The 19,397-nt window shown below is 42.3% G+C and overlaps 1 protein-coding gene across 1 annotated transcript in view; it reads left to right on the top strand.

Moving 5' to 3' along the window:
* The window catches only part of ECI2 (enoyl-CoA delta isomerase 2), a 63,626-nt gene that overhangs the window by 32,713 nt on the left and 11,516 nt on the right, over nucleotides 1–19,397 (top strand). The window contains exons 2-5 of the mRNA XM_065399000.1: nucleotides 7,347–7,512; nucleotides 9,611–9,709; nucleotides 17,260–17,445; nucleotides 18,177–18,246. Of these exons, the coding sequence (XP_065255072.1) occupies nucleotides 7,347–7,512; nucleotides 9,611–9,709; nucleotides 17,260–17,445; nucleotides 18,177–18,246 (521 nt within the window). The remainder of the gene's footprint in view (nucleotides 1–7,346; nucleotides 7,513–9,610; nucleotides 9,710–17,259; nucleotides 17,446–18,176; nucleotides 18,247–19,397) is intronic.

Below are 19,397 nucleotides of genomic sequence, written 5' to 3' on the forward strand. Positions count from 1 at the left end.
AAGGGATCAACACACCCCTGCAGCCCCTGGGAGGGGCGGGGGGCATGTGGCTATATAGTTCCCCCTTCCCAGCCAATGGGAGCTGCGGGGGTGATGCTTGCAAGCAAGAGCAGCACGCGGAGACCCCTCCCCAGGGCCACAGGGGCGTGCTGGCCGCTTCCGGGAGCAGTGTGGGGCCGCAGCAGGCAGCCCCCGCTTCGCTGCCGTGGCCAGAGATCGCGATCAACTGGGAGAGTCCCAAGGATCGACAAGTCGATCATGATCGACGGGTTGGTGACCATAGGTATAGAGTAAAAGCACACAAAAGACCAGATTTCACTGGGGGAGACCAGATTTCACAGTCCATGACGCGGTTTTCATGGCCATTAATTTGGTAGGGCCCTAGTCATGCTACATAGTTTATTCTAAAGTAGTAGGTAAGTGGTAGAGGACTTATTGATCATCCTTAACATGGTATATGACGATAATACTGTACATGTAACCAACGTGCTTGCATTGCAGTATTTAGTGGTGTAAATAAGGGAGGATACATAGTTTCTTGTTTTGGGAATGGTCTCTGTGCCTGTAGACTTACCTAAGCTAGGCAAGGTGACTCCACTGGATGGGCAAGAGTCATCCAGAAATTGAATGTGGCAGGCACTAGGCATGCATCATTAGCTGTTTGAAATTACTTGGGTGACTTCCATTCCAGGCAAGTAGCCTTGTAGGACACCATGAAGAGTCACCCTGCGTGGAGAATCATAGAATTGTAGGCCTGGAAGGGACCTCAAGAAAGTCATCAAGTCCAGCCCCCTGTGCTCTGGCAAGTCCAAGTATTTGTCCAACTTGTTTTTAAACGCTTCCTATGATGGAAGCCTATTCCAGAGTTTAACTACCCTTATAATTAGAAAGTTTTCCCTAATAGCTAACCTAAATCTCCTTTGCTGCAGATTAAGCCCCTTGCTTTTTGTCCTACCTTCGGTGGACAGGGAAAACAATTGATCACCATCCTCTTTATAACAGCCTTTAACATATTGGAAGACTTATGAGGTTGCACCTCAGTTTTCTTTTCTCAAAACTAAACATGCCCAATTTTTTTAACCTGTCCTAAAAAGGTTTAGAAAACCTCGCCTTTGATCATTTTTGTCAATCTCCTCTGAATTCTTTTCAAGTTGTCCAATCCTTCCTAAATTGTGGTGCCCAGAATTAGACACAGTACTCCAGCTGGGGCCTCACCAGTGCTAAGTAGAGTGGGACAGTTACCTCTTGTCTTGTATAATATACCCCAGAATCATATTAGCCATTTTTTATTTATTTATTTATTTTGCAGCTGCATCACATTAACTCCTCATATTCAGTTTGTGGTCCATTATAACCCCCAGATCCTTTTCAGCAGTATTACTACTTAGACAGTTACTCCAAATTTTGTAGTTGTGCATTTGATTTTTTCCTTCCTATGTGAAGTACTTTTCACTTGTCTTTATTGAATTTCATCTTGTTAAATTCAGACCAATTTTCCGATTTGTCAAGGTCATTTTGAATTTTAAACTCGTCCTCCAAAGTGCTCGCAATCCCTCCCAGTTTGGTGTCATCTGCATATTTTATAATCATCCTTCATACTCCATTATCCAAGTCATTAATGAAAATATTGATTAGTACCGGACCAAGGACTGACTCCTGTGGGACCACACTAGATAAACCCTCCCAATTTGACAGCAAACCATTGATAACTACTTTTTGAGTACAGTCTTTCAACCAGTTGTGCACCCAACTTATAGTAATTTCATGTAGACCACATATTTAATGTTTCTGAGCAAATGGCCAGCCTGCTTTAAAAAACAAACAAACAAAAAACCCCAGAAAGCTAACATTTAAATATTTTATTAATGTTTTAGTTTTTAAACATCTAAAAATTCTTTACACCAATGTTAAGCTAGTTTTACATCATAATGGGAGGCTATTATTTTAAACAGCCTTCTACGGGGGGAGGGAAGGGCCTGCCATGCTGTTAGTGTGACAAATAGTGTCAGTCATCAGCTAAATCAGGGGTCTCAAACTCAAATGACCACGAGGGCCACATGAGGACTAGTGCATTGGCCCAAGGGCCGCATCACTGACACCCCCCCTCACTGCCCCTGGCCCTACCCCCACTCCACCCCTTCCATGAGGCTCCTCCCCTCCCCTGCTCTGTCTCTTCTCCACCTCCTCCTCCAAGCGGTTTTAATAAAATATATACACTCAGTAAAGCCCCCCCCACACACACACACTGCACTGGGCTGCACCACCACTCCACCCCTGCTCTGCCTCTTCCAGGGGTGGCAAGTTTGTAGAAATTTTGGTGGTGCCCAGAACCTGCCCCCTCAAAACTCCGCCCCCACCTGCCTAAGGCTCTGGGAGGGGGTCTGGGGTGTTTGGATGCTGGGTGCAGGCTCCGGGCAGGGGGTGGGGGTGCAGGCTCTGGGATGAAGTTTGGGGATAGGAGGGGGTGCAGGGGTGAGGGCTGTGGGGCTGGGGATGAGGGGTTTGGGGCATTGGAGAGACTCAGGGCATTGGAGAGACTCAGGACTAGGGCAGAAGGGCAGGGGAAGGGCAGCCTGCCCTGGCCCTAGTGGAGGGGGGCACTAGGACTCTGCGGCAGCAGGTGATGCTGGAAGCCGGCAGAGCGAGCGGAGTCAGCATGAGCTGCAGGCTCCAGGCGGTGAGGGGGCAGCAAGTGAGGCCGGGGGACACTCGGGGGAGGTCCGTGGGGGCGGCAGGCGGGGCCAGGGGAGAGCCCCGGCCCCAAACATTAGGGAGCAGCGCGTGGGGAGCTTAGCTGCCACATAAAATAACTCGGGGGGGGGGGGTGGAGTTTGGCTGCGACAGGCAGTAACTGTGGGGGGCGTGAGGAGCTTAGCGGGCTGCAGGGAAGAGCTCTGCGGGCCGCATGCGGCCCGTGGGCTGCGTGTTTGAGACCCCTGAGCTAAATAGACCGATGCTGCTAGCTGTAGAACTGATGTGAGCCCAATTAGAGGCTTTATGTTCAAATGTTTTCCAAGATAGAAGGCATTTGACAGAGATAGGTCAAAGTGGGTGGGAAGATGGATAGTTTATAAGAGATCGAGAGTGAGTACGAGGACTTCAGGTCTGAGACAAGGCACTATAGTTGAAGTGATTGTCAGCATGGATATTAAAGTTTCTCGTGTTGATGCCCAAAGACAATGATCTTTCATGTGGAGAAAATACAACTGGCCAAATGCAAATTGTATTTTGCAATAGTGCCAGTGAAAAATTACAGCTTTGTCTAGGTTGGGGAGTTCAGATCCTAAACTACTACTCTTCTCTGCCTCATCCCACTTTGTTTCTACTGACTGGGCAGCCTCCATGGTAACTTATCTGCTTATTCAGCTGTGCTGAGATGTTGAGTCCATTGCTGCTGCACAAGAAAGTGAACTGTAATTGGGGGGAAATGACTACCAGCAGGAGAAGCACAGTAAAGGCTGAAAACTTTAAACAAACAACAACAGTTTTCTATATGCTATAGTGGTGTTAGAAGATAAGAAGGAAGAGCGGAGGCAAGCGCTTTCTCTCCCTCCCTTAGGGCTCACATTTACTCCATTCAGAGTAGCAGCCGTGTTAGTCTGTATCCGCAAAAAGAACAGGAGTACTTGTGGCACCTTAGAGACTAACAAATTTATTAGAGCATAAGCTTTCGTGGGCTACAGACACTTCTCCTGTTCTATTTACTCCATTGTGAGCAGGATTGAATTTTGCCATTGATTTCTACAGGTCACATGATACTTCTATTCATCTTGAGTAGTATCTTGCTGACTTCATTAGGGTGAGAAAAGGTATATAAGATCTGGCCTGATGTTTCTGATTAGGTTCATTATTAGGTCTGCGTATATGCTTCAGGATATTTTTATAACTAATTTTTTGTCTTCATTTGCATCTTTTAAAAATATCGTATTTTACTGAAATCCTATAAAATACAGTAGCATTCAGATCTTGAGAATTGATTGTGGCCATTGAGGGCCAGCCACCTCATGACCACCCCCTAGTGGCCAGAGAACACTCTGGAGTGTCCTGCTACCAATTTCTCCCTTCTTCAGGGCCCCTTCAACTCCGCCTACCAGTAATTAAAACATTCCCCTCCCAGGGTCCCATTTATAGAGTCCTTGCATACTGACTGTCCTTTCTGAAGTTCATTCATGCTCTCCCTTCAGGTAGGGAGTCCCCAGCCCTTTTTCCTAGAGCAATTCTAAGTCTGTTAGGCTTAACCTGGATAGAACTCAGCCTTTGGCTTCCAGGTCCCCAAACCCATCTCCCAATCAGGGTCTGTAGTAGGAGCTGGGGGCCCAGTACTCCCAGACTTTACCTAGCCGAAGCTCAGCCTCTCAGCGCTCTGGTTCTGGTTTCCAGGCCCAAACCCTTCTGTCAGTTAGGGTCTGTCACAGTTCAATTGCCCTCAAGGTCTTCCCTGCAGGAGCCTTTCCCACAATCTCTCTACCATTTTCCCAAGTTTCTCCCCTCGTCATTGTAGCCTCCTGCTGCTGTCTATAGGGCAATCACCCTGATCTCTCCCCAGTGTCTCTCATTCTGAGCAGGATTGGCTACCCCGGCAGTCCAACCCTTATGGGTGAGCTACCCTGTTACAACCACTTCTTCATGGGAAAATTCCCTCAAGAGACATGGGGAGAGTAGGCACATAGTAGGGACCAATCACAAATGGTCTACAGAAAATTGAGATACAAGTGGGGGTGGGGGGGAGATTTAAAAAAGTATAATGAAGGAGTGGCACAAGGGGAAGGGAAGGAAAACAAAAGGAAGGATAGAAAATGGCATAATAGTAATACAAGTCATCTGTCTACCTAGTAACTTTGAAGTGTTTGGGTAAGATAGGACTCAATGTAACACGTGGGTGCCAGTGACTGTAGCTCTGAGTCTAGACCTATTGGAAGGAATCCTCCCGCTGTTCTTCAGTTATTTCTTTGCCATCCAACTGCCTTTTTCATACCTACTAAAGATGAAAATTTCTAACTTGACAAACCCAAAAGCTTATTTGATGCTGAATACGTGTGTGGTACCTTGCAACAGAATCTCAAATACTCTTTTTTTTTTTTTTCCCCCTACCTAGCCTTAGAAAGACTACATGACACACAGTTTAACAAATGCCGTACTGTTGGTTAGCTTGTATAAAAGGCTTGATTCTTTTTGCTTCCTGTGACATGGTGGTGGTTCTGATGTCAAATTGCATGACTTATTGGTGCTTTTTTTTTAAAACTCAGGCTTTTGGAGCCAATTCTGAGTTACATCAATTTGTAATAACAGGCAAAGCTGAGTGTCACCATTTCCCCCGTGTAACTGATGAAGGGTATGTTGCTCCACCTACACACAAACTCAGTGGCCCAAAAAAGGAAGAAATACCGGAAATTTAAAATTCAACAATGCCAACATTAATGATAGTGTCCCAGAAGGGCTGTAGCTAGAAATTCTGACAGCCCTTATAAATTTTAGTACAAGAGGACTCTGGAGCTTTATAACTGCATCTCATGGGGCACTATAGCCAATGTTTTAATAGTATTCTTTGCATGCTTTGCCTGTAATTTTTTTCTGTCATGCTTAAAAACATAAAATATCTTTTATATAAGATGGATATAGCAATCAAGGGAGTTGGATATTGCATTATGCAACATCCTGGAAAGGCATTATTTCTAGATTTCTTTAAGATTCTGACTGTGTATAGGAAAAAAGGGTGAGTTACTTGATATGGATCTGATCTGCAAAAGAATGTTTTTGTAATGTAAGTACTAACAGAATGAATAAGAATGATAATAAATTAAGACCTGGAAAATATTTCCCTGTTAATGTCCCAACTGGAGCTGGTTAGAAAATGGAATGCCCATTCTGTGGGAAATACTGACATTTCAAAATTTGTTTCCTTCTTTAATTGGAACAAAAAGCCATTTTTTTCCCCCCACAGAACAGAAATGCAGAAAATTTTTTATTCAGAAACCTTGAAACACTTTTGATAATATTATAATAGATAAAATATCAGCTGTATACAGTGTGAAAATTATTAGAATGTAGAAGTGAAAACAAAAATGAAATGAGTCAAAATGATTAGTTTCAACACTTTTCCACAGAAAAGATTTAATTGAAATCGATACATTCCTGCAAAACATTTTTCAATTGTGACCAAAAAAGTGCATTTTCTGATGGAAAACTTCAGTCCGATATTTTGACCAGTTCTAGTCCCAAATGTCAACAGAACATTTTGGGTCTGATTGTTCTCTTACACCAATGTAGAAGAGTGGTGCAACTCCACCACCCGCACTGGAATTACTCTTGATTCCCGCTCGTCTTACAGGAGAATCAGACCAATAGACTCCAATATTTGATGTCACATATATTTGTACTTGAGGAATTTATAAAAAATGACAGTGACTACAAGAGATTTTTTTAGACTTGCGTAGCTTGTAAACTAAATACAGTAAAACCTCAGAGTTACAAATTGACTGGCCAACCACACACCTTATTTGGAACTGGAAGTACACGCAATCAGGCAGCAACAGAGACCCCCTGCACTGCCTCTCCCCCCCCCCAAAAAAAAGCACGTACAGTGGTAAACGTAAACTACTAAAAAAATAAAGGGAAAGTTTAAAAAAAATTGACAAGATAAGGAAACTGTTTCTATGTGTATTTCATTTAAAATAAGATGGTTAAAAGCAGCAGTTTTCTTCTGCAAAGTGAAGTTTCAAAGCTGTATTAAGTCAGTGTTTAGTTGTAAACTTTTGAAAGAACAGCCATAATGTTTTGTTCAGGGTTACCAACATCTCAGAGTTACAAACAACCTCCATTCCTCACGTGTTCGTAACTGAGGTTCTACTGTATACACAGCATTGAACACATTAACAATATATTTTTTCCATTGTGTTCTCCAATACAGCCAGAATAGATGGGAATCAGTGGAGTTATGGATTTATAGGTAAAAACAAACATTAATTTGCCACCAGTGCAACTGATCGGTGTTTTGCAGCTTGACTGGCACCTGATCACATAACTTTCTCCCTCTGTCCCCTTTCTCTTCTGGCAGCGTCCTGGTTGACTCCTATCTCTGGCACTCTAGTTTATGTACAGGAAAGGATTAGGTACTAGTTGTTCAAAGGCTAATTATGCTACGAGTTGCATCAAATTTCTACAGTGACTCTTTGTAATTTTTTTTTGTATTTATTTACCAAGTTGTTGTTTTTTGAACATGTAGTTGTGACCCTGTGAATGTGTTGTTCTTTTTTTTAAAGGCAAACATTAAACATCTTGAAAAACAACATTTATAGTTACAGCAGACTAAACAGCTAGCTATAAATGGATATTTGTTTTCCTTATAGTAAGACAGTGCATGCTGTCTGTTTTCCTGTAATTCAGCTGCATACGACTGGAGCTACCATGCGAGTCAGTCAGGAAGTTTTTGAAAAGGCTAAAGATCAGCTGAAGCTTTTGAATGAGGACCCTGGTAATGAAGTAAAGTTGAAGCTCTACGCATTGTTTAAACAGGTAGGTCAGACAATTTTTGTTTAAATTGTGGCTATAGTCTGAAAAGTGACCTGTAAAAGAATTCTTCTTAAAAGGCATTATAGGGTTGTACATTTTGTGTCTGAGCAACTTCATTGCATTTCAGAAATGCTTTTTAATTGTTTTTTAATAAATGACAGCTCTGCCAACTCCGCCTGAGCTCTGAGAGTCAAGCTGAGTTCTTCTCACCTCATGAATAATCACCAGTAACTGGTTTGAGAGTCATATTATGCCCTCAGTGACACCTGTACTATTCCATTACCTTCAGTGTGGTGTGAGGTGTGCCTGATTTGGACTGGGAGTATGTGTGGAATTGTCAATGCACAAGAAGAAATAGAACTCAATTCACTCTCTTTTAGCAGTGTGTACAGGTCCTATATTCCTACAGAATTTATTTCTGAGGTAAAAAATTAATCCACCACTTAGTTTGTGTAAAATGATTATAGTTTCAACCAATGTTCCCTCTAATTTTTCCCATGCATGTGTGGAATGAATTTTGTTATGTGCACCAATATGGAGGTGATGTGCAGTGGGGCTGGGGCTGACGGGTTCGGAGTGTGGGAGTGGGCTCAGGGCTGGGGTATGGGGAGTGGGGACTCCAGCTGGGGGGTGCGGGCTCAAGGGTGGGGCCGGGGATGAGGGGTTCAGGGTACGGGAGGGGGTTCAGGGCTGGGGCAGAGGGTTGGGTTGCGGGTGAGTGAGGGCTCCAGCCGGGGGTGCAGGCTCTGGGCTGAGGCCAGGGATGAGGGGTTTGGGGTACAGGCTGCCCCGGGGCCGCAATGGGGAGAGAAGACTCCCCCCAGTCCTCTCTCATCGCAGCGGCACCTGTACTAGGTGGGAGAAGCGCCTCTCCCCGGCTGCAGCAACTCCGGGACTGAAGCCGTGGGAGAGCGTCTCTCCCCGGCCACGGCAGATCCGGGACTGGAGCTGCAGGAGAGGCTCCTTTGCCCCTCCCCGCCGCAGCCCTGAGTGCCTGCACGGTACTTGATAGGCTGCTGCACAGTCGAGCAGCTTAGAGGGAACTTGGGTTTCAATTGTATTATTTATTACTAAGGCTTAAAGTGGACAACGTGACAGAGGGCATTATGCAAGCCCTCTATAGTGGGGTGGGTCTTACTACCCTAAAGGAATCTCTTTGTAATGGTATGAAGCAGTGGTTTTCAACCTCCCCCCTTTTTTTTCCCCCCTTCATTTGCGGACCCCTAAAAAAATTCAAATAGAGGTGTGGATCCTGTGGTCCATGGACCCCTCCCATAGAAGTCTTAGACTGAAAACTGGCTGAACAGAATTCAGCTATAAATGGCATTTGATGCTGTGTGAGAAAGGGTGTTAAACTGGGCTTCTATGGTAACAACAACACTTCCAGGTTTTGACCTGCAGATGGAGGTATTCACATCCTTTTGATCAGAAAAATGGAATGCCTTTTCTGGGATCTGAAACTTTGTCTAAGGGGTCCGTGAAAGGTGACTGAAAATAGTCTGCAGACCCCCATGGGTCTGCAGACCACAGGTTGAAAACCACTGGTATGAAGTGTATGGGGGGAGAGATTAATCTAGGGGGGGTTAGTCTGGGCCATATCTTGTTGTATTGAAGGAACTAATTGTTCTTTTAATAAAATTCAAGAACACACACTTTTTAAAGATAGACCATTACATGTTATTGTCAGTAACAGCTGACATTAGTAAGCTGGAGTCTAAATATTTCTCTCCCTGTATATGTAATGTGCCTTTCTTAAAGAAAGATTGATCTCATGCAATGATATTTTTGTAAACTGAATACACAAATACACCTTTTAAAAACATGTTTTTTTAATTTAATTAAAATGGTTGGAGTGTCTGTACAATATTGAGATTGGGTTCCTGAGAAGTTGCATGCTTATCTTAAATACTTAAAAGACTTAATATAGACATAGTGATTTTACAGTACTCCTTTCTTTGGAGCATACTCGTTTGTTTTCAGAGCTTCTGTGCCATGATCATGTAATGATTGATAGTGGTTGTGTTCTTTGCCCCCAGCCTACTGGTTGAGAAATTTGAACTTACTTGAAAGCTTACATGAATTTATTCCATCTTTTATACAGGCTACCGAGGGTCCCTGCAGTTCTCCGAAGCCTGGCATGCTTGACTTTGTCAAGAAGGCCAAATGGGATGCATGGAGTTCACTTGGCAGTTTGTCTAAGGTGAATATAGCACTGCTTTCAATTCATCACTTCATTTACCAACCAGATATTTGATACTGATTAGTGAAGGGTTAGTGTGTTATTGCGTGTTAGTTGAAAGTCTGTTTCAGACATCAGCATATTCTGCACTGTCTTACAAACTTCTAAAATATTTTAGTTTTATATTTTTGCTTTGTAAACTTGGTGTAAAGTGTTACCAACAGTTGATGGAAATGTTTGTCTACAAGAGTTTTAGGTGTAATTACTTATTCAAGGAAGGTTTGTTTGCTTGCTTGCTTTTAAAAGTGCCATTCTGATTGTGTCGTTTTTTTAAAGAAATGCTAAAATGTAAAAAATGAAATGGGCTTTATAGCACTTTTCATTGCCATACAGATTAATCCCCTGATTGTGTGTATGTGGGGGAGAACAAGGGTGTCTGCCTCCCTGTGTCTCTCTTAGTTGTTGAATAGATATAAAAAGAGAGAGAGAGAGAGAGCACGTGCGCTTCTGGTATTCCAGGAAGAGATAAAAAGCCTTAGTTCTATAGAATAGTCTATCAGCTGATCAAGGACGGAAAATGACTTGTTCCAAATGCTAGTCTTACCCAGGCCTCCTGGCTAACGTATATGTGGATGAATTGGGTGTTGTCATAAGGAAGTTAAAGGCGAGGATCCTTAGACTAATGTCTAATTTGGTTTTAGCTGATAAACAACACTACCCCAGCAACAAATTTGTGCCTACTTTGTGGACTTTACAAGTGGAATTAAGCTAGTTTCTATCTCTTTCTTTAAAAGAGGAAGAAATCTTGCATTGTGAATGCTCATTTCATGGATGTTGGTAACTTGTCACATGAAATAGGGAACTTATCAGCTAAAAGACTGTGAAAAGTGACTCTAAAAAACAGCCTAGTTGTATCCCATTTTTATTCTGTCTCAATAGAATACTTTTTGATATGGAATCTTAGTTTATAAGTTAAAATATGGTTCTTCTAACTGTAAGCCTTACAAACTAATGCAGGTAGATTACCAGAGCCCTAGGATGAGTTTGCAAAGCTGATAGAACTATATATTTTTATTTTTAAACTAAGCACACTTTTATATATGAAATCTATTGAGAGAGAATAAAAATGTTTCCTGCTATGCCATTTTAGAGTCACTTTTCAGAGTAAAACTGTACTTTTAAGAGCCAAATATCTTCTCCCTAAGTTGTGTCAGTTGGCAAAATTTGGACTTTCTTGAAACAACTTCTGCTAGTTCTAATGGACAAACTGCTGCATCAGAAATTTTTTTTCTTTACTTAGCTTAGCAATAATATAGCTAACATCGCTTAACTAATCATTGTCAGAGGGGTAATGATTTCTTTCTTTCATATTGATTATGCTGTGGTAGCTCTATATTATTCCTATTTCTCATGTTCTGATTCTCATATCATGAACTGTTGATCAGTTTTCACTGATGCACTATTTTTTTTTAAAAGGACTTACAGTTAATAAGCAATGTTTACAGACTGCAGTACTTCAGAATAGTAATCATACATAGTGATGTTCACAGTGCGAGAAAGTAATGGCTCTTTGTGCACTGTCTGAGTGGGGTAGCTGCATCAGTACACTGAAGGCTGAGCTGCCTTGTACAAACTATAGTTAGGTCTTTGCACTATGCTGCCATAGGCCTGACTGCTTCTTCCTAGCCACATTAATGTATTTAGCAGACCTAGTTCCTGATTGTGAAACTGGCCAGCTCAATAGCAGAAATGCCAGCCCTCCCTTATTTTCCATAATCTCCTGATTTTTACATGTATTTATAAATTCAGGCCTCAAATCTATGACTTTTGTGTCACTTGCAACCGTTCAGGTCCAACAAATGCAGCAAATAGTGTCGTGGCCATGGGGGTCATTCTTCTCCCCCGTGGCACATGCGCAGACTGCACGGTGAGGGTCTGATAGAAAGGACGCCCCAGCAATTTTGAATGGGGTTTGTGGCGCTGGTTGTAGAACCCATGCTACAAGATGTGTGGCGTGCTCTAACTGCCCCATGTAGACCCTGCTGGACTATATTAATGTGCTCTAGATAACTTTTTAGAGCATGCCAGCTGGTCCCGGTTTCTCAGTGTGGAGGGGAGAGAGGTCATAGCTATGCAAAGGGGGAACCCGATACACATGTGCAGGCCTCTCAGGTGACCTCCTTATGAAAATTCTGGTTGCACCTCTAGTGAAAGGAGTGCCGTGGGAGCAAGCAGGCATGACTTTTTTTGCTACACTCCATTTGCCCCAGAGTTCACCAGCAGCCATTGTTGATAAAAATGGCTGATGTGGGTGATAAAAATGAGACAAAACCAGAAAAGCCCTAAGTGGAATGGTTTCCGAAGTTCAAAATAGACTATACAACCAAATTTGAAGTGATTAAGCTATTGAGAGAGAGTGAAAATTGGGTGTACTGTGAACTATGTCACATGGACATATCCATCATGCATGGCTGTTGTAACAATGTGAAAATTTGCATTGTGCGAAAAAGCATGTTGAGACAGCAAAAACACCAGCCAGCAGCATGCAGATGAAGCAATTCTTTACTGCAGACATCAACAAGAATGTGATCTGTGCTGAAGTGTTAGTAACGGGCTTCATCGCTGAGCATAATTTGCCAGTTGTGGTGAGCAATCATGTCTCAAAGCTGCTGAAAACTGCTTTTCCTGATTTGGAAATCACCAGGAGATACCTATGTATTCGCACAAAGACGACAGCCATTATCAAAGAGATCATCTTCTTCTGAATTCAGATATGGATGCCAGGAAAATCCCATGGTCAAACCGCTTGGCTTTTGATGTGACAGTGCTTCTGTCATGATGGGCGAGCGCAAGGGTGTTGCAGTGTTTATTCAAGAGAAACATCTCTCTTGTGGGCTGCCCACTTCACCTTGTGCACATCACAGCTGAGAGAAGTGCAATATCTGAGAGAAGTGCAAAATATCATGATTAAGGCTACGTTTTAGTCACAGGTATTTTTAGTAAAAGTCATGGACAGGTCACGGGCAGTAAACAAAAATTCATGGCCCGTAACTTGTCCATGACTTGTACTATATACCCTTGACTAAAACTTGGGCCGGGGGTACTCTGGGGGTCGCTGGTGCTGGGGGGGAGGCAAGTGGAGGCCCACTGGTATGGGGGGGAGGCAAGCGGAGGTCCGGAAGGGCGGGCGGCGGCACGTGGCCTGGGACCCCTGCTGGTGCTGGGGGGGGAGGAGAGGGTTGGCGGGGCTGGCAGGCTCCCTACCTGGCTCTGCACAGCTCCCCGGAAGCGGCTGGCATGTCTCTGCAGCTCCTAGGAGGAGGGAAGGCCGGGGGGCTCTGCGTGCTGCCCCCCGCCACAAGCGCTAGCTCCGCAGCTCCCATTGGCTGGGAACTGCAGCCCTGCACTCAATCTCCTACCCCAGCCCTGAGCCCCTTCCCACACCCAAAGTGCTGCTGCTGCTGGCCCAGGGGCTGCCCGAGTGCTGGGGCAGCCCTGGAGCCAGCCACTGCAAATGTCATGGAGGCCACAGAAAGTCACGGAATCCATGACAGACACGCAGCCTTACTCATGATGAGCTCCTAATTGACATCTTCTGTTATTTCAACAACAGCACGAAATGTCCCCAGGAGTTAATCTTGTGTCAAGCTGTGCAGTGTGGAAGTCTGTAAGATATTGAAGCATGTGAGCATGCACTGGCTGTTGCTTGGCCTATATCTGACCCAGCTCATCCAGCAGTAGAACCATTGGCCATGTTTTCTGGGTTGAAGCAGCAACATTGGAAGGAGTTCATTCATGCAGCACCAAACCCAAATCTGCAGCTATCAGTCTGCACACTCCTCCTTTGCAGCAACATAAAACCACCACAGGTGCCGATAAGATTCATGCTAAGGTGACAAGCCACGAAGACCAGGCCATAAGAGACAAGCTAGTGCAAATCAAGATGGGCCAGGCAGAGCACAAATCAGCAACAACCAAAACTGAACCAGGCATAGCAGCAGCCACCAATCAGTTATCAATGGCAAAACTGGACATCACAGCAGCAGCACTACTATAGTTAAGGTTGCATCACAGTTTCTGATTAAAGGTCAACCTTTCTAAGGCCTTTAAAATTGACATACATATTTGGATTTCTTTTAAATTTGGTGTTTATCAGGAGAGTGCTTGGATAGGGTTAGTGACCCAATTTTGGGATCATTTCAGCTAGGGGTTACAGAGAGAGAAGCCCCCTCTCCCCAGAACTAGCCATTTTTCAAAAAGTTTCTAGATGGGCTTTTTTGTGTGGAGCTAGAGATCAAACTACTGATGTGATATGGGTCAAAATAGTCTTAATCTGTCAAGTTTTACCCAAGGTAGTGCATGGTATTTAAGAAAATGTAAATTTTTTTTAGTGTGCATATTCCAGTACAGAAAAATGGCAAGAGTTTCCTTTCCCCACCATTTTATATGCTTTAAAGCTCAACTCTTTTAAGTGTTCTAAAATCTGAACAGTTACTTGCATTGCATTGAAATTTGATGTGCCTCAGGGGGGTGTTAGTGGTCCAACCATGGGGTCATTTAACTAAAAGGTTCCCAAGTTATAGCCCCCCCCCCCCAAAACCCAGTTTCCTTCTGCTGCCTTGTACTGTTAAACTGAGCCCTGCTCTACACTACAGTTCGTCGACACAAGGCAGCTTATGTTGACCTAACTCTGTAAGTGTCTACACTAATATTTAGCTCCTGCCAACGTAATTCACTAACTACATCGACTTAATAACTCTACCTCCATGAGAGATGCAGAGTCAGTGTCAATGTAGTTAGGTCGGCACAGTGTCAGTGTACGTGCTGCGTTGCTTACATTGACTGTTGCTGGCTTTCAAAAGCCATCCCACAATGCCCCACACTGACAGTTCAGTCGGTGAAGTACTCCTGGCGAAAAAGCATACCGCTGACATGAGCAAAGTGTAGACACACACAAGCGATGTAATTACTGCATGACTATGCTGACATAAGTTAGGTCAACTTAATTTTTGTGGTGTAGATGTGCCCTGAGCGATACTACTGACTAGATGAATCACAGACCTCGTTGGGATTGATGGCTGTGAACATCCTTCAGTTAACATAACTAAGGATAGGTAGGGGTGTGTGATTAACTTAAGACAAAAGGATTATGACGGAGTGGCTGGAGGCTGCTACAATTTGTGACTCCTGGATGGCAATTTTATTTTGGGGGAATGTAATCAGTCTTTGTGGGGGAAAATTAAATGTGTGAATGTTTCCTGGGAAGAGATGGACATTAGGAGAGTGGTGGAATAAGGGGAGAGGGGTTTTGGGGTGTAGCGTGGGAGGGGGATAAATGGGGATGGTTCGTAGGGGAGGGGAGAGACCTTGGGAGTTAGGGAAAATGGAGGAGGAGGACCCTTTTCCCCCCTTGTCTATCTTTTAATAGTGTTTGAAGGATTCTTGAGGATGAGAGTGAATGGGTTGCAAGAGGAGGTGAAGAGCTTGTACATTGCAGCGCCTCTGGGGTTGGCAAAGTAAAAGTATATGTGTTAATGGGGCGAACTGGGGCATTGCTGAAAGAGGGCAAAGTTAAGGTGGTGTGTGCAACCTTAACTCTGCATTTCCTGGTTTTCAGACTTTGAATTTTGCTCAACAAACATACATACCACCAACCTATGTTAATATCATATATTAATATACTTTTTTGCCATTGATTAGACTTAAGAGCCAAGTTTTCAACAGAGTAGCCTTTCTTTTTTGGCCACAATTTGTGCTTGCAAAATGTGCTCCTACGGTTTATTTACCTAATTGCAGCCACAAGAGAGGTAGTTAAGATGCAAGTACTAAGATTTGTGACAGCAATTCATTTATAGGCTTAAAAATGTAGGTTCAAATCTTTTCAATTTAATGTATCCTGCCCAAAAGGGAGGCTGGGCTTTCACATTATTTTAAAAATTGACCCCAAATTACATATAATTGAATTTATAAAGAACATGTTGGATAATTATTCTTCCCTGAGAAATCCAAGTTCAGTGGTGATGTTTTCGTAGCTCTCTGTGAGATCAAATGACTAAATCAATGTAAAGAATGCAGCTCCTTGCTCTTTGGGTGCTAATACTGTGATCAGCAATTACAGGGGAAAACAAAAAACTTTAACCTTGGGTATGGGTGCATAAAGATGAGGTAAACCAGTGAATGCAAAATTAGAACTGAACTGAAACCATTTTGGAACGCATTGGTTTAAATTTCCCTCCCCTCAATTTTTCCTGCGTCTCCACACTTACTGGTTTCTGCCAGAAACATAGAGGGTCTGTCATGAGATTGCAGTACAATTTCTAGATCAAGAAGCCTTTCAATAAGCATCCAGAAATTTTAGTACTTCTGTGAATTGAAAATTTTGAGCTCCACCTATCATTAGGAAGAAGTTTTCCAAATCACTTGGAAGTGGGAGGAGAAAAGGGAAGAGAGAAGGTGGTTTTTTTGTTTGTTTGTTTTTTTTGAGCTAGCTGACCAGTCTTATGCCCTGATCATTGTTATTGGTAAATCTTTCTGTTTGGAAGGTTACCACTTGTAATTAAATGTTTATTCTCAAGACACCTGTTAGAGTGAGAGAAGAGCAAGTCTGGGTCGTTCTTGCACCCTAGAATGAACAGACTTTTATCTCTCCATAAAAGAACTCGGATTACCAAGTGTAAAGATTTGAGATATCAGATTTTACATATGGATGTTAAAAAAAATCTGTTGGGCAATCTTATCAAAATAAAAGACTGATGCATATAGAAAAGCAGTTCTCTGATGAAACTATAAGAGCTACAAAATGTGGGTGTGGGTGTTTGTAGATGGTTGTTTTAAAATGGGCTCTCTACACCCTGTAGAATGAGCTGAACAACTCATATTACTAGAGAATAATCCATTCTTGAAGTTCAAATATAGAGAAATGGAGATTCTCTAGCAGTTATGCTAATGTTCAAAGGCAGCATTTCATTCAGGATAATAATTTGTGAGACACCCAAGAATTTACAGTATTCTTATTAATCTTTACACTGTTAACAGATTGTTTTTTATGTTTCAGCTAAATATTTAGTTTTCTTTCATGTCTGTAGCTTACTGTTTAAAATGTGTGTTAGCCTCCTTTTCTGGCATTTTATTTTCCATCAGTATTTGCATTCTGAAATAAAATTTTTGTTTTGCTGAAGGACTGTCCCAGTGTGTGTCTCAGTATAGAATACCTTGAGAGCCCTCTTCTCCCAAATCTGGAAAACCAAGTGACAATCCTTGACTTTAGCATATTCTACCATAAGGATTTTCAAAACAGATATTTTCCCCCTCAAACTGGCAATGCTCAACACCATCAAAACCTCTGCCATTGCTCTCATGAGACACAAAACATACAAAGTGTTCATTCAGTAAACGTCCTTATTTACATCTTGGTCACCTTGATGAACATAACTTCCATTTAAACAGATTTTTCTAGTTTGATTTACACTGAGAAGGAAATCCTATTTTCAGTTCGTTATTGCATTAAGCAGAGGAGACTGAGCTGGACTCCAGCATTGTTTAATAATATTTTTGGGTTTTCCTCACCACAGGACAATGCCAGACAGAAATATGTTGACCTTGTGTCAAGTTTGGTCTCTTCTGAGTCTTCTAGCCAGGTGAAAGATACTACTCCTGACAGCAAACATGGATATGAAACCCTACAGGTTACCACCACAGACAACATCACTAAGATAATGCTAAACCGCCCTGAGAAGAAAAATGCTATCACCACACAGGTAAAGACATTGACATTAGGGTTAAATATTCTCTTACATCAGGTTAAAAGCCTGGTTTTGCTGACATGTTGTGGTGAAGTTTTATAACAACTTTTTGGAGTGTCTTTCAAATATTGTGGGCCCAATCCTATGAGATGCTGACTTCCTCTACTCCCATTGAAGCCAATGGGAGTCGAAACCTTCAGCACTGAGTAGATGAGACCCACAGTTCGCTATAGTGATGCACGTGGACAAACGCTGAGCAGCTACATTTTTGTGAAGTAACTTCGAAGAATATACTTTGCTAATGCCCAATCATAGCCTAAAGCAGCAGCTGCTCTTCTTCTTGGTATTTGTCTCCTCAGCATAATGCCTTAGTGGTGTGTTTTCAAAAGCAGAGCGCTGACGTTTATTTTCCCTCCAGTTCTGGCGTGTCCTCCATTTCCCTGCTCTTTCAAACAATTTATGTAATTCTTCTGCTGCTATTCATTGTCTCATTTGTTTTCCATTTCAATCTGTTCTTTAGCTTTGAGTTGATGTACAAAAACTAACCACCTTGCTAGCATGAACAGCTTTTTAAGGTTTTGATTTTTTCAAAAGCTCTTAGTGTTGACCTAAATCCTACCCTAAATTGAGACTGTAAACTGCAGAAAGACTCTACTGTGGTTAATTTCAAAGACTGTGAAATGGGGTTTCTTTTGTGACATCACATTTTTTTTCTTATGTTCTTTTTTAATCCTTCTTTTACATAGATGTATAGAGAAATTATTCAAGCACTTGAAGAAGCTGCCAAGGATGACTCAGTCATAACTGTAATAACAGGTATCACGTTTCACGGGCTTCTCAACAAAATTTATTTTTCTTTTTTTGAAGAGATGAATTTTACCTTATGCCTAAATATAATGTTGACAGATCACTGGTGTGCTGCCGCCACCAGCAGCACAGAAGTAAGGGTGGCAATGGGGTGCTAGTAAGTCTGCTGTGAAAAGTGATATTTGTATATTTTAGTAAAAGAGCAAAAGGCTGAAGTTTCTTCACGCCTCCCCCCCCCCGAGAACTCCCAGTTTGTGCACCATTGAACTAGATAACCATTAGCAGACTAAGGCAGAACTGTGTGTAAACAAGGAAACTAAAATAAGAATACTTCCTTCCTCTTTTTTCCTAGGGCTGTTGATTAATCGCAGTTAACTCACGCGATTAACTCAAAAAAATTAATCGTGATTTAAAAAATTAATCGTGATTAATCACAGTTGTAGTCACACTGTTAAACAATAGAATGCCAACTGAAATTTATTAAATATTTTTGGATGTTTTTGAATGTTTTCCTACATTTTCAAATATATTGATTTCAATTACAACACAGTATACAAAGTAGACAGTGCTCACTTTATATTATTTTTTATTACAAATATTTGCACTGTAAAAATGGCAAACAAAAGAAATAGTATTTTTGAATTCACCTCATACAAGTACTATAGTGCAGTCTCTTTATGGTGAAAGTGCAACTCACAAATGTAGTTTGTTTTTGTTACATAACTGCATTCAAAAAAACAAAACAGTGTAAAACTTTAGAGCCTACAAGTCCACTCAGTCCTACTTCTTGTTCAGCCAGTCGCTAGTTTGTTTACATTTATGGGAGATAATGCTGCCCATTCCTATTTACAACATCACCTGAAAGTGATGAACAGGCATGAGAACAGGCATTCGCATGGCACTTTTGTAGCTGGCATTGCAAGGTATTTACGTGTCAGATATGCTAAACATTTGTATGCCCCTGCATGCTTCGGCCACCATTCCAGAGGACATGCTTCCATGCTGACGATGCTCCTTAAAAAAATAATGTGTTAATTAAATTTGTGATCGAACTTCTTGGGGGAGAATTGTATGTCCCCTGCTCTGTTTTACCGGCTTTCTGCCATATATTTCATGTTATAGCAATCTCAGATGAGGACCCAGCACATGTTCATTTTAAG

Source organism: Emys orbicularis, chromosome 2 (assembly GCF_028017835.1).
Source record: "Emys orbicularis isolate rEmyOrb1 chromosome 2, rEmyOrb1.hap1, whole genome shotgun sequence".
Lineage (NCBI taxonomy): Eukaryota > Metazoa > Chordata > Testudines > Emydidae > Emys > Emys orbicularis.